General features: G+C 36.8%; 1 protein-coding gene across 9 annotated transcripts in view; it reads right to left on the reverse strand.

Annotated features, from left to right (window-relative positions):
- ASAP1 (ArfGAP with SH3 domain, ankyrin repeat and PH domain 1) overlaps positions 1–13,601 on the reverse strand; it is a 147,638-nt gene that overhangs the window by 25,595 nt on the left and 108,442 nt on the right. For all 9 annotated transcript variants that reach the window (XM_040547179.1, XM_040547182.1, XM_040547183.1 and 6 more), the window contains 8 exons: positions 12,012–12,145; positions 11,487–11,578; positions 10,502–10,688; positions 9,278–9,363; positions 7,813–7,928; positions 5,650–5,717; positions 1,797–1,904; positions 272–500 (listed from right to left, as the gene is read on the reverse strand). In XM_040547179.1, the coding sequence (XP_040403113.1) occupies positions 272–500; positions 1,797–1,904; positions 5,650–5,717; positions 7,813–7,928; positions 9,278–9,363; positions 10,502–10,688; positions 11,487–11,578; positions 12,012–12,145 (1,020 nt within the window). The remainder of the gene's footprint in view (positions 1–271; positions 501–1,796; positions 1,905–5,649; positions 5,718–7,812; positions 7,929–9,277; positions 9,364–10,501; positions 10,689–11,486; positions 11,579–12,011; positions 12,146–13,601) is intronic.

Here is a 13,601-nt window from a genome sequence, read left to right on the forward strand (position 1 = left end):
CCAAAATATAAGAATAATTTCTACATCAAATGAATCAACTTCTATTTAGCAAATTATTTTATTATTACAACGCACATGAATGAATGAAAGATGAATGAGTCCATCCATCACAAAGTGCCCCTTTGATTTTGAGAACATGCATTGAACCGTATGAAAACATCAACATAGTAAGAAAACTATGCTACATCTTGAAAAATCGTAATGTATTTGATTAAAGGTAGGACAACTGTGGAAAAATTACTGCTTCCAAACACTTTCAGGACAGACTTACCTTTGCCAGCATTTCTAGGAGGAAGAGGAGGAGCATCTGCAGTTGGAGAAGTGGGTGAATCTGTGCTTGTAGAAGCAAAAATCTGATTGGTAAAAGCTCCATAGGAGAGTCTTTGTTTGTCTCTAGGAGTGCTAAATCCAGGAAGAGTCATTTTGTCTTGGGGGGAAATACTCGAAGAGTGACAAAAACTTTGGGGTCTTGGAGATCTCTCTTTTTTTATAGGACTAGGCTGTAAACAGAAAGACAAATATATTATACACGTGTCTAAATACTAGATATAGTTCATATGTTCGGGAAAGAATAAAACAGAACATATTCTAGCAGACACATATAACTTTATTATACAAATAACCCCACGTTCCTTTCTTTCTCAGGATCAAACCTAAAAGATCCTTTCCTCTGTAACTGATAATTAAAGATTGTAGCATCAAGAAATGAATACATAAAGTTAGATTTATTACTAAAGCAGTAAATATACAATATACTAAATAATACACTAATAAAACCTAGTAGTTTTCAGAATGTAAGAGTAATTGTCAGTTCAAATAGCACTTTGCTCAGACCAGACAGTTAACCACAAAGATCAACAACACCCATTAATACTATTTAAAATTAAATAACCATTCCTGACACATGAGATTTGTTTACTGAATCAGCACTACATTCAGTGGTATGGCTCATCTTTTAAGTGTATATAACTGTTCTTAACAGCTGCAAACAGAGCTACACAATCTGCTTCATTCTAGCTCTGGTTCAGGCAGGTTTATTACCTCCAGTATAGCATTAGTCATCCTCCTGAGGATCCTTGCACAGATGATCGTTTTGTTCTCTACTGTCCTTGAGGATATGTAAATCATTTGGGTTTCTGAATTTTTCAATCCCAGATGTGTTTAACTTTATTATCTGTGAAATTTCTTTCTACTGCACCCATGTAAAATATGAGAGATGTATCCCCATTTACTACAGAAACAGAGCACAGAGTAATTAACTCACTTGCTAAAGTAGGACATTGAAGCTAAGTTTTGACATCTTCTCAGATGGCAATTATCCTATGCCCTCAAGTTTTGTCTTTCCATTACTTCTTTTTTAATCAGGAATAAATTGCACAGCACAGTTTTTGAAAAAATACATAGGTACTGATTCAACAATTAGTTTTTTTTTTGTTAACCTATGGAAGAAATAAGTATGTGAGCTGTGGATTTCCTTCAGCTAAAAATATAAAACCTAGAATTCAGAAGGGAATAGTGACCACAAAGTAATCTATGTTTACTGATTTGTGTTCTCTTGTATGTCTTGTCAAAACAAAACTTCTGAACCTCAAGCCTAAAATAACTAGGTTGACAAAGTGTATTTAAAAAGCACTCTGTCAGTCTTTAAGCAGACCTTAAAACTAGCTTCTCTCCACACCCCCACAATATCTGTAAGGGAAAAAAAAAGTTAAAATGGGTCTCAAGTTTTCATTCATTTCCACAACATGGAAACACTATCAGTTTTTTACAAAGCTGTATCAGTAACTAATGTTTACCTTATCATCTAAGTCATCATCACTTTCATCAATTTCTTCCTGCCGAAGATTCCATTCATACTCTACGTGGACATGTGGATTTAGCTTTCCTGCCTTGGCTTGAGAAAGCTGAAAAATAATTCATATTAGAATACTTGCTCTTCCTTCAGTGTCAATGAAGTCAGCTTTGTAATAGCAAGCAATTAATGGAAATATTTAGTTTTAACATTTCAGAGACACTACAAAGAAAATTTCAAACAAGGCAATCACACAAACCTCCTCCATTTATTTGAGGTACTGAAGAACTGCTAAAATCCATAAAAGGAGGATTTTATCAAAACGTGTAGAAGTTGTCATGTTTGACAAGCATTTGAAAAGACGGTATGGAGAAAACATACGTGCACGAAGGCAGTATGCATCTGGAGACTTCCTTTCCAAAACAGAAGGGCAAAAACTGTTTATAAGTTCTAGTACCTAAAACTACTGCCCCCCCAAAATCACAATCCTTATGTTGGAGTCACAGCGAAGGTACCTATCCTCATTTAAGTATTCAAACGTTCTTTACCTTCTCCTCACTGGGATCAGGCCAATTCCTCTACTCTGCCAGTCCAAACAATGTATTCACATTCTTTAAAAATCTACTGCTACTTCAGTGATCAGGAAAAAAATGCAGTTCATGGTTATACTGAGGATATAAATCTTCAGAAGTAAATTCATTGATTTCCCATCATTATTTATTCCTTCACATGCTTTGAAATGTAGGCTACTTCGAATCATAGAACAGCTTCGGTTGTAAAGGATCTTCAAGACCATCTAGCTCCAATTCCATGCCATGGACAGGGATGCCACCCACTAGATCAGGTTGCCCAAAGCCCCATCCAGCCTGGCCTTGAACACCTCCAGGGATGGGGCATCCCCAGCTTCTCTGGGCAGCCTGTGCCAGTGCCTCACCACCCTTACAGTGAAGAATTTCCACCTAACCTCTAATCTAAATCTCCCCTCTTTTAGTTTAAAACCATTCCCCCTTGTCCCATCATTATCTGACTGAGCAAAAAGTTGTTCTCCGTCTTTTTTATGAGCCCCCTTTAAGTACTGAAAAGCTGCAATTAGGTCTCCCCAGAACTTTCTCTTCTCCAGGTTGAACAGCCCCAGTTCTTTCAGCCTGTCTCCATAGGTGAGGTGCTCCAGCCCTCTGATCATCTTCATGGCCTTTCTCTGGACTAGTTCTAACAGCTCCACATCCTCCTTGTGCTGGGGGCCCCAGACCTGGACGCAGGGCTCCAGGTGGGGCCTCACGAGGGCAGAGCAGAGGGCAACAATCCCCTCCCTCAACCCTGCTGGCCACCCCTCTGGTGGTGCAGCCCAGGACACAGTTTGGCCTTCTGGGCCGCAAGCACGCAGCTTGCAGAGCTTGGTACTGACTGATTCGGGAGAGGCTGTAACCAAACAAGATCTTTTCTAAATAAAATTTGCAAGAGAACGTATTTACAATCTCTATGCAGTATTAGTAATTATCAATAAGTAACTAAGTTGAAATTTAATGTAATTACACAGTTAAGACTCCAAGCAACAGAAATTAGCTCAGTAGATCTATTATTTTGCAAGCATTTAGATATTTCATCTTTTGTTTTTGCCCATGGCAAACGAGATGCTCACTCATTTCTGTTTCACTTCTACCCTCATCTCATTGTTACTTCTGAGAAAAATGCTGATAATTTTCCTCTTCAAGAATGGAAGACACGAAAACAATTAAAAGAAGCAGAGCATTTACACTAACTATAATAGACTGAGGTATTTGCAGAATTTCAATTACAATAATCAAAGCAATTATTTGCTAGATAAGTTCACTGATAAAATCCATTTTTTTGTGTTTCTTCTTTAATACAATCAGCTACTTCACATTAATGGCAGATATTACTTTATTAAGTATATATTGCAAAGAAAAAAATCCATTCCAACTGGATGTTGTAGAGTAGATCTGTTTTTCAGCTGCTGGAACACTCAAAACACTGGAAACTGCTTACAGCAGACATGGGAGTACTTGAGATGTCAGCAAGAGTACCACCTGATAAACCACAGGAAAATGTGGACTTGCATCCCCAGAAGTATAACAAAAAAGACTGAATTGTGAAGGACAAGCTTTCTTGATTGTGTAATAACTAATACATGACAAGAGCCTTTCATTGTCAAATGAGAGGTATTAAGTTCACTAGCTGCAGAGAACAAATAAATATCCTCCTTAGATTGTCAAAACAAGGCAGAAAAGGGCTGAGAAATACAAGTAAGCAGCCTACCGTTTTGCAAATTCTTCTGGCTTTGTCTTGTATGTGACATTTCCACACTACTTAAACTTTTAAATCCCTTGATAATACTTAAATTCACTTGCCTGCTAAACGCATGCTGGTCTGAACCACATTAGAGGGCTAAGAACAACAAGTTTGTTGCTCTGATCTAGCAACCTTATTCCTGGCTAGCTGCTTCAGAAGAATACCTGGGAAAAATCTTTTATATCTAACACTTTTATTTCCTCAAACTCCAGTAATTTTCTTGAGTGTTGCCTCTAAACACCCCCATACAGTCTGGAGATTCCAAAAAATTTTTGCTCTGTTCACATTCAGTAGAGACACAGAGCCCCATAGAAACTGCTGTTTAACATTTTTCGATCCCACAACTTCCAGACATTTCACTTTGTTCATTACGTTGTTATTTCTTTCTCATTTGAAGTTTAATTTTAAGTTGTTTTGATTTTGTGTAAGAAGACTCAGCATCTCTGAACTGTCTGTTCCATCAAATAAACTAGAAAAAACAGGAAACAAAGAACCAGAGCTGTCCAAGACAGGGATCACGATAGGAAAGCTGAAGCCCTGTTAGAATTAAATTTGGCCAGGGACATCAAGGGTAACAAGAAAGGCTTCTATAGGTTCATCAGTGATAAAAGGCAGACTAGGGAAATTGTGGGCTGTCACCAGAAGGGAACAGGAGACCTTGTTACCTGGGATATAGAGAAGGCTGAGGTACTCAATGACTTTTTTGCCTGTCTTCACTAGCAAGAGCTCTAGTCACATAGCCTAAGTCCCAGAAGGCAAAGGCAGGGACCAGGAGAATAAAGAAGTGCCCGCTGTAGAAGATCGGGTTCAAGACCATCTAAGAAATCTAAAGGAGCACAAGTCCATGGGACCTGATAAAACACATCCGCAGGTCCTGAGGGAAATAGCGGATGAAGTTGTTAAGTCACTGTCCATCATATTTACGAAGCTGCGGCAGTCTGGTGAAGTTCCCACTGCCTGGAAGAGGGGAAAAATAATCCCCATTTTTAAAAAGAGAAAAAAAGGAAGAAAAAAGGAACTATGGGCCAGTCAGTCTCACCTTTGTGCCCAGCAAGATCATGGAGCAGTGGCAGGTGTCCTTGCCCGTGGCAGGGGGGTTGGAACAAGATGATCTTTAAGGTCCCAAAACATTCTATGATTCTATGAAAGCTCTTGGCAAATTTATGTTTTGTGGCTTGCTTTGTACTCCCAATAAAAATATCTAGAAGAATTTTTGAGCCGATGAAGCCCTGATGTCCTAGAACGATTCTTTAATTGGTATTCAGATACCTAACCCTCCAGCATTCAAGGTCTGCAAACATGCTCATTAGGATAATTAAGTATTTCCAGTAGAAGTAAGCTCTTTTACCTAAACTGTTACAAAGAAAATGATTGTTGCATTGCAAAGTTAAATAAATAAATAAATAAATTCTCTGGTAGGGCCTTCAGATCACTGAACAGCCAGCTGGGAGAAACCAAATTTGAAATACAGTTAAAGGTATATCTTAAGTAGATCACATCTTTAAAGAAGTGAACTTTTTCTCTTCCCCCACCCACCCCGTTCTTACCAGTTCCTCACATTGGACAGCTTTCAGTCTTTTTGCTGTGTCTAGAGCTGTCTCTCCAGCTTGGTTTACTGCAAAAACAACAATAAGAAAGAGCAATTATTTGAGAAGTTTAAAGAATCAATTCATCAAGTTTCACTATTCTTAGCAGAGTAACTTCTAAAAGTTATCAGAGCATCTATTTACTCTACAGCAGCTGCAGCTCTAACATTCCACTTTAAGTGCTCCTACATTTCATGTATCATCAGGTTATTTCTGAACAGCAGCATCTGCTGGGACAGTTCCCAAATCCCTCCTAACCATCTTAACAGAGAATATACAGAAATTTATTCAAGTGAGTTTTACTGGCAAAGGAGTTGAGTGGAGCTTGAAATGACTAAGCAGGAAAAGCAAGCACACAGGGGAAGATAGATCAAAAGAGAAAACATTTAAAATAAAAAGAAAAATGCATATGTTGATCCAAGCTCATTTTACTTTAAGTGATTACCGCATAGCTGTTTGAAGCCTGAATTTGCAGACAAGTTTTATTCTAAGCTGATATTTGAAAAGGAATCATTCACAAACTTTCTAGCTATTTTGTATTTATGAGGGCTGTAAAATCTTTTACATTTTAAAATAACTCCTGGGCAGAAAGGTGATTTCGGTGACTGAGCACTGAAAACAATCAAACTGAGGTTTCGCAAGCAAATACATCTGTGTGTTATGTTATACATAGAATGCCAATCATTAATTCTAGAAAATAAAAAGCAGTCATCTCGAAAGGCCACATTCAGTGACTATTCATTCAAGGAGGTTTTATAAAAATTTGAAAGAATTAAGATCCCTGGAAGAAGAGAGGGCTCCTTACTGAAAGATCTCAGATGGATCAAGAGGTTTAGCATACAGAAGTATGAAAACACAGTATTTCTTAACACACGTAGGTTAAGAGACTACATAAATTCTAAACTTTCAGACATTAAGAATAAACCTGTGCTTCAGACGTAAGAAAATGTGGTGCTCTTACGTGATTGCTCAAGGATTGGGGTAGGGGAGGGACCCCAGAAAGGTAAGGACACTTCTGAGCTCTGCTTAGGAGAGAGTGACCAGAATGACCAATATACACACTTAAGCTTGTTCAGTTAGTTTCCCCATTTTATTAATCAGGGACGTATGTGCTAAAAAGGTCATATCAAGTTCTTTGACATAATATTAGAATATCATATTTTAAGGGTATACTAAAAGGCAAAAGAAACTGAAGACTTCTGCCACTGAGCTATGAACTTAGCTTTAAAACAGTTTGTAGACTGGCCAGTGGAAGAAAATGATGTCAGAGATGAAAAAGGGAAAAATAGAAGTTCATACTCTTCATCTTGCACTAACTCTTTAGAAAGCTTCCTTCCTACAGCAAGAACTGACACAACACAAAAGTTTTATAGAGAGATGATGGCACAGCTCCTGAGCCTAACGAGCTAGATTCGAAATACATTTTTACCTCAAACTACGGCAGGGAAGGGGAGCATGTAGCAAACGGATGATATTAAGTGTGAGCAAAAGTTTACAGAGATTCCATTTCTCATGAAAACTTCTGCTAAGACATGATGAAAAATGGACTGATACAGGTACAGAAAGTGTTGTATCTTACACACGAAGACAGCAAGCAGAGGAAGAAGAAAGGCAGCTGAGGAAGCTAATTCCTTCTCTAATCAGCTACTGTGGTATCTTGGGAATGCTGGGTGAAGCCACAGTGCCAACTGACATTAACATTAAAAACAGAATTAGCTGTTGTGTACACAAAGCCTACATGCATCTAGAGCGGAATTAACATGAACAGCCATTTGAAGCACTTTAACATACAAGTACTAGATGAATTTTACAATACAAACAACAAACCTAGAATTCAGAGTATTCATGATGTGTCAGAAATAACGAAGAAAGACTAGGGATTATCAATTAGTATTTCATATTAGACATTTCTTGTTGCTAATCTTTTAAGACTAAGTTCAATTTCTTAACTGAATGCTTCCTTTAGGCTTGTTGGTGGGAAAATCTTCAATACACAGCAGAGGGTTTTTTTTTTTTTTTTTTAATAAAAAAAGCTCACTTAATACAGTGGGACTTAAAAGCGGTTGAAAATGTTAAAGATTTTTTATGAAATCTTTGTTTTCTAGTATTAAACAATGAACTTACCTACATCAATAGTTGGTTTCCCCCTCAAAAGCAATTTCAAACACTCAGGCTTATTATATATACTGCAGTAGTGTAGAACCGTATTACCCAATGCTGTTTGCTTATCCAGGTTTCCACTAAACACAAATGGAAAAAAAACAATAAGGAAAAGTACAGTACATGCAACTCATTTCAGATCTAGCATCTCTATATATAATAAAATAGTTATGATCACACATAAATACTTTACTGGGCGAATATGAACTAGAAGTTCATATTCATACTCCACTCAGTCCATATTCATACTCCACTCAGTATTACCCACATTGAACACTAAGAGCAGGAAAAATGCCGAGCCCATATGGTGTAAAAGTCCCCTTACATTTGAGATTCAGACAAAAATATAGAATGCTGACAGAAGCACATACAAAATGATAGTTACCCAAAGAAAGTATAAAGTTACATAAATAACATATCAAATGATAAAAATTTTAAATAATAATCCAAAATAAATCCTTCGATAATACTCAAAATCATAACTTGGTTTCTAATACAACTATTAAATTATGGACTCAAATGGCTAGTGAATATTAGTCGCTTAATTTTTTATTTTTTTTTAAATAACACTTTTATAATAGTCAACACTCCATTTAATTTAAACAAGTGATGGCAGAATGAAGCTCAAGTGACTTGAAGGTTACAGAGCTAATCTGCACAGTGCCAGAGATGGTGCCAGGAACAAGGACTCTGAGTCCTCCCGAACACTGCCTAAATGCAGTGCTCCATGAACTATTAGAGAAGGGAAGGAAAAAATAAGTATTCACTAAGCATTTCAAATAGCAGGTATGATTTCCTGTGTTCAAGGGGAAATAAATCATTCCTGAAATCAAACACCCTGCCCCTAGCTCAAGCATGCTGTGATGAATCTTTTGGGTTTTCCCTGATTGTCCACTCTCTCACTTTTCTGCAAAAGCCACCATCTGACACAGCAAGCAGTTACCACCTCCTTTAACTTAACTTTATCTTTAAAACAGTTGATGAACTAGTAGATTTACTTTGAAAGAGGTGTTCTGAATTCTATTCATCATTTTCTGATAAAGATCCTTGTTTTCCACTCTCACAGTTCGTGTTTGTCCCGTATTTGGAATGGTCATTTGTCATCCATACTTTATCTGAACTATTCATTTTCATAATATGTTCTAAAATATGTTCATTCATATGTTCTAAATCAATGCTCTTTTCACTCTACATAAATGAAAATAGGATTAAAGGAGAAACTACCATCCATGTTTTTATTCTATTCTTCTTTGCTCCCCCTCTACTGACTAGGAACACAAAGGTCAGCTCAAAGGTATTAAATCAAGCTTTTTTGAAACATACTGAAGGTTAATGATTAAGTCATAAACACAGTCCAAAGCATTGCAAGGATGGTTTTGAAAGCCTGTATTGTTCATTCACAATTTAACAAAAAATGCACAAGCCATACCAGTTTTGTACAAGGAAGTCAACCAGATGGAGAGAGGTTTGGTCAGCAGTCCGGACTGCTAAATGAAGTGCTGTTTCACCTGGCTCCTAAACACAGGCAAATAAAAGTTAGATTTTTGCATTTTTTTCCGCAAAGCTTATGTCAGACCTGAATATAAGTCACTCTTTTACAATAAGTCATTCTACAGAAAAATATCCAGAAATTATCTCAAAAACAGACACTATGTGCTTCAAAAGAAGTGGCATCACTCTTTCTGAGATCATAGCTTTTTCATAACCAGTCCTCCCTTTGGGTGGACGATGATGGATAAAAAAATCCCAAAAAGCCTTTAACCATTTAACTTGTTAGTAACTAAAAGCATCCAAAAGTGTTTCCATGACAAGCATCCTGTGGTATCTCCAGTGCTGGGGCTATACTGAACTTACACTCTCAATACCAACAGGCGCTCTGACCTTTGCCAAGTTATCTGCTTTCACAGAACTTGCTGAGAATGTTCTGAGATCTGAGTTTAAAAGTAATGAGAGAAAAATTTGCTGATCAAGTGGTTGCACAGCATCCTTTATAACCTCAACAACCTCTATAAAATCAGGTTATGTTGCTCTTGAGTAACATTTCTACATGGATACTTGAAGTGAAACGGGGCTGATTTTCAGAGAAAGTGTTACTGACTTCAGCAGGAATTGTTAAGTATTCAGAACTTTGTTAAAAAAAAAAAAAGCCTTTTCCTGGCTGAAAGAATTATACTTCTGTAAATGTTTAATCACAAGCTGTGCCGGCATCAAATTTATTGCTTCCTCCTACAGAATACGCAGAGACCTGTATACAGCCAGTAATGTATTCCTTCAGCAGCTACTTCTTTAAATGCAGATGTGATACTGCCTGTGGCATCAGCTGACCCTGGGTTAGTAGTAAGCCAAACCCTCTCTCTCTGGTCCTTTTCCTAAAAGGAACATACTGCAGAACCCTGCTTTTCAACATACTATAGCTGTACCTAGAATAGTGTATCATAGTACTATTGCATCTCACACTCCTTCAGACTAACTGCTGGCAATACACAGTCTTCTGTTCTCCCCCCCCAAGGACATCACATTAAGGAGAGCAAGAAAAACATTTTCATCCATTTTTTCTTTTCTTTTAGCAAAAAAGGCAGCAGCCTCCAGTACTGGACATTTTACAGATATACTTTACTTAAAATACTCAGCTTTGTTTACCTGATAAGCTTACCTGTCCAGGCTCTAACAGTGGCTCCATTAGCTCTACCCCCTCTGCATAGACTTGAATTAGTGCAAGTAAATCCCTGGATTTGACAGCCTCAAGTAATTCACTCAGTTTAGCTGCTGAAGATGCACAAGTCTTCCTAGAGAACTTATGATCTACATACTTAGCAGTGATAAATTCTTTACGTGCAGTCCTGTGGGGTGTGAAAATAGAGCTTGGTTTAGAAATTTTTAGAAAAATGGGTCAACAATTTAAATTTTAAATCACCTTGCCTAACTCAGTTTTCCTCCTCCCTTCTGAGTTTCTAGCAGATGAAGACTTATTTATTACTGTAACGTATGCTTTTCTTGCAAACAAGCCTGAAATAAGGTATTTGTTCAATTGTATCCTGCATTCTTGCTAAAAATGAAAGTTACTCTCACTCTGATAACTAATATCAAAGATAAAAACAAAGCCTAAAACGTGATTTCTCATGGAAACACACCTACATGTTAAAAATACAAGCATGAAAAACAGGCTTAAAGAAAAAAATACCAAAGCAGCTACAGAACAGCATAAAAGATGAAAAGGTCTTCTGGCAAAACCACATCTGTTATGCTCTCTGTTCAACTCCTACACCAGGGAAAGGAAGAGAAAGCATGTCACAACCTCAAGACAGTACTGAAACTAGTGTCAGTTTAGTCCAAGGGCATTACCATTTGAGCTTGTACCACAAAACTGAAAAACATTCAAGATTCAGTAGCATGCTCTATAGAAGTCCAAACTTACAGTTTTCTACAGGGAAGCTCAAGTAGCTAAAATGCGACTAGATGGCAGAAGACTAACTTTTAAGAAATGCCACAGATGGAGTTAAAAAAAAAATAATAAATGTTTCCTGCCGTCGTAGTCTACCTCTAGCTTTTTTTTTTTTTTATTGCTTAAGACATTTTACATGCACATATATATTCCATGGTAAAACTAATATTGAAGAATTTAGAGATTCAAAACTTACATATCACTTGATGGACTCGGTTTAGGTGAAGGACTAGGTAAATTCCCTTCCATAATATCATTAAAACTATTATTTCCTACGTTCTTGGCCAGCTGCAATAAAAAAAAAAGAGGTTTTTGTTGTCTTTTTTTTTCCAGCTAACAGAAAGCTAAAACCTGGACTATTAACATGCATTTTCCACACTATTAACAATAGGTAGAACACAAAAGGTTACAAAATTAAAGCACAATACTTACATTAAAATGGAAAGCAATTAAAATAAAGTGTGAATCAGGATTTGTTGTAAAACTGACTTCACAGCCACAGCTAATTATTTGCATTTCCAGATAAACTGCCTCAGATACAAAAATGGAATGAAAAACTAGCAGCACAAACACTGGAACAATGCCGGTACACTAATCCGGAAGTTCTGGAAAAAAGCTCAGACTTAACAGAGATTTATGCTTGGCAAAATTTGCTTTAAATGAATAGTAATTTTGTGAACTCACACAAAAAAAAAAACCAACAACTAGAAAATAAACTTACCAAGAGTTCAGACGTTCCTAATTTGTCTAATTCCAAAGACTGGATTCGAGAAATATGGACACCCATTTCTCTGTGTATTCCAGAACACTCTATGCAGGTTAAAATGCCCAAATTAGTTGATAGCCATGTTGGATCTGTAGAATTGAAAAACAAAATATTTAGTGGAAGTTCAAGAAAGAGTTTTTTATGGTGGAAAGAAATCCAAATGTAATCTGAAATAATTCCTCATTTAACCTTTTAACAAATGGAAATAAACTAAGAATATCTCATATTTTTCCCCAAAATGCAGTGGAAGTATAACCATACGTTGAGACCAACAGAATTTAGTTTTTCAGATTTAGTGACAGTCCCAATGGCACTGAATTTAGACTTCTAAATCCATAATGTGTGACTACATTAACACGTCTTCTAGAAAGAGGGTGAGCTTTTGTTTCCCATTTCTAAAAATAACAGGCATCCTACATCCCACTGTTGACAACTTCTGAAGTTTTAATATTTACTTCTTAAATAGTACTTCTTCATAAAAAATTGACCACAGCATTTTGCAACACGTAGAATAGTAGTATGTTGTGGAAAATTTAAGTAACTCAGGGGTTAGTCCAATAAAAAAAGTGCATTGTCGTGGAGGAGATCTCCATCATTACATTACAAATGCTACATAAGGAGCCAGATCAGTCTTTTGAAGGAAAAATAGTAACTGTAGACATATTTTGTATACATGTCTTCAAATTAATCTTCTTTGTCCTAAATATTAACTGATAAAGCATTAAATCAAGACTTTAGAGCAGCAAGATGGGGTGCAGGAGTGAAGCTTAAAACTCCACTATGAATTAGAAGATGAATGAGAACTGTAATCCAAAGTTTCTGTAGCTTTACGCAACTAAATAATGGAATGAACCAATTCTAGGACTTGACATAATTAATTTGCAATATTCTACTTTGTGTTTCTATCTAGGTATTTCTCAGGTGGATCAGTTCTGCATCAGTAAGCATCTCCAAGATACATTCTATCTACTCAGTTCCCAGTGAAGATCATCTTCTTGAATTACCTTCTTAGATGTGAAAGCTGTAACAGCTACCAAGTACCATACCAATTCAGTAATGCTATGCCAAGCTGTGGCTCCTTAAACTCTAAGTGACATATAACTGGCCTGTAACTGTACTTCTGAATATAAGGTTGGATAGGATTCTAACTCTGGGTCTCATTTCTTTGCATAAAACTACTTATTCCATCTACAAATATTTTTTGATACCGCAATTCCAGTAGTCTCATGCCAAGATAAAACCTCAGAGTAAGATCTGGGCCAGGTCAACTTTTCCACAGTCATCGTCTAAGCATTACTCACTTCTACTTAGTAGCATGCACAGGATCAGTGATGCCAAGCAACTTCCATTCAAGTGCAACAAGCATCTAGAGACAGTGCAACAAGAACAGTTCAAACTCCAGAGGGGCTTGAACTGCTGGAAGTAAGCACAGACAACACACAAAAATATTTTAGTGAATTAAACAGAACTAACGTATGAAAGTCAATAGTTGTTCTTGTAAAAGCAGGTTGAAGACCGATCAACATATCGCTTAAAGATTAGTTT

The sequence above is a fragment of the Cygnus olor genome, chromosome 2, assembly GCF_009769625.2.
Source record: "Cygnus olor isolate bCygOlo1 chromosome 2, bCygOlo1.pri.v2, whole genome shotgun sequence".
NCBI lineage: Eukaryota > Metazoa > Chordata > Aves > Anseriformes > Anatidae > Cygnus > Cygnus olor.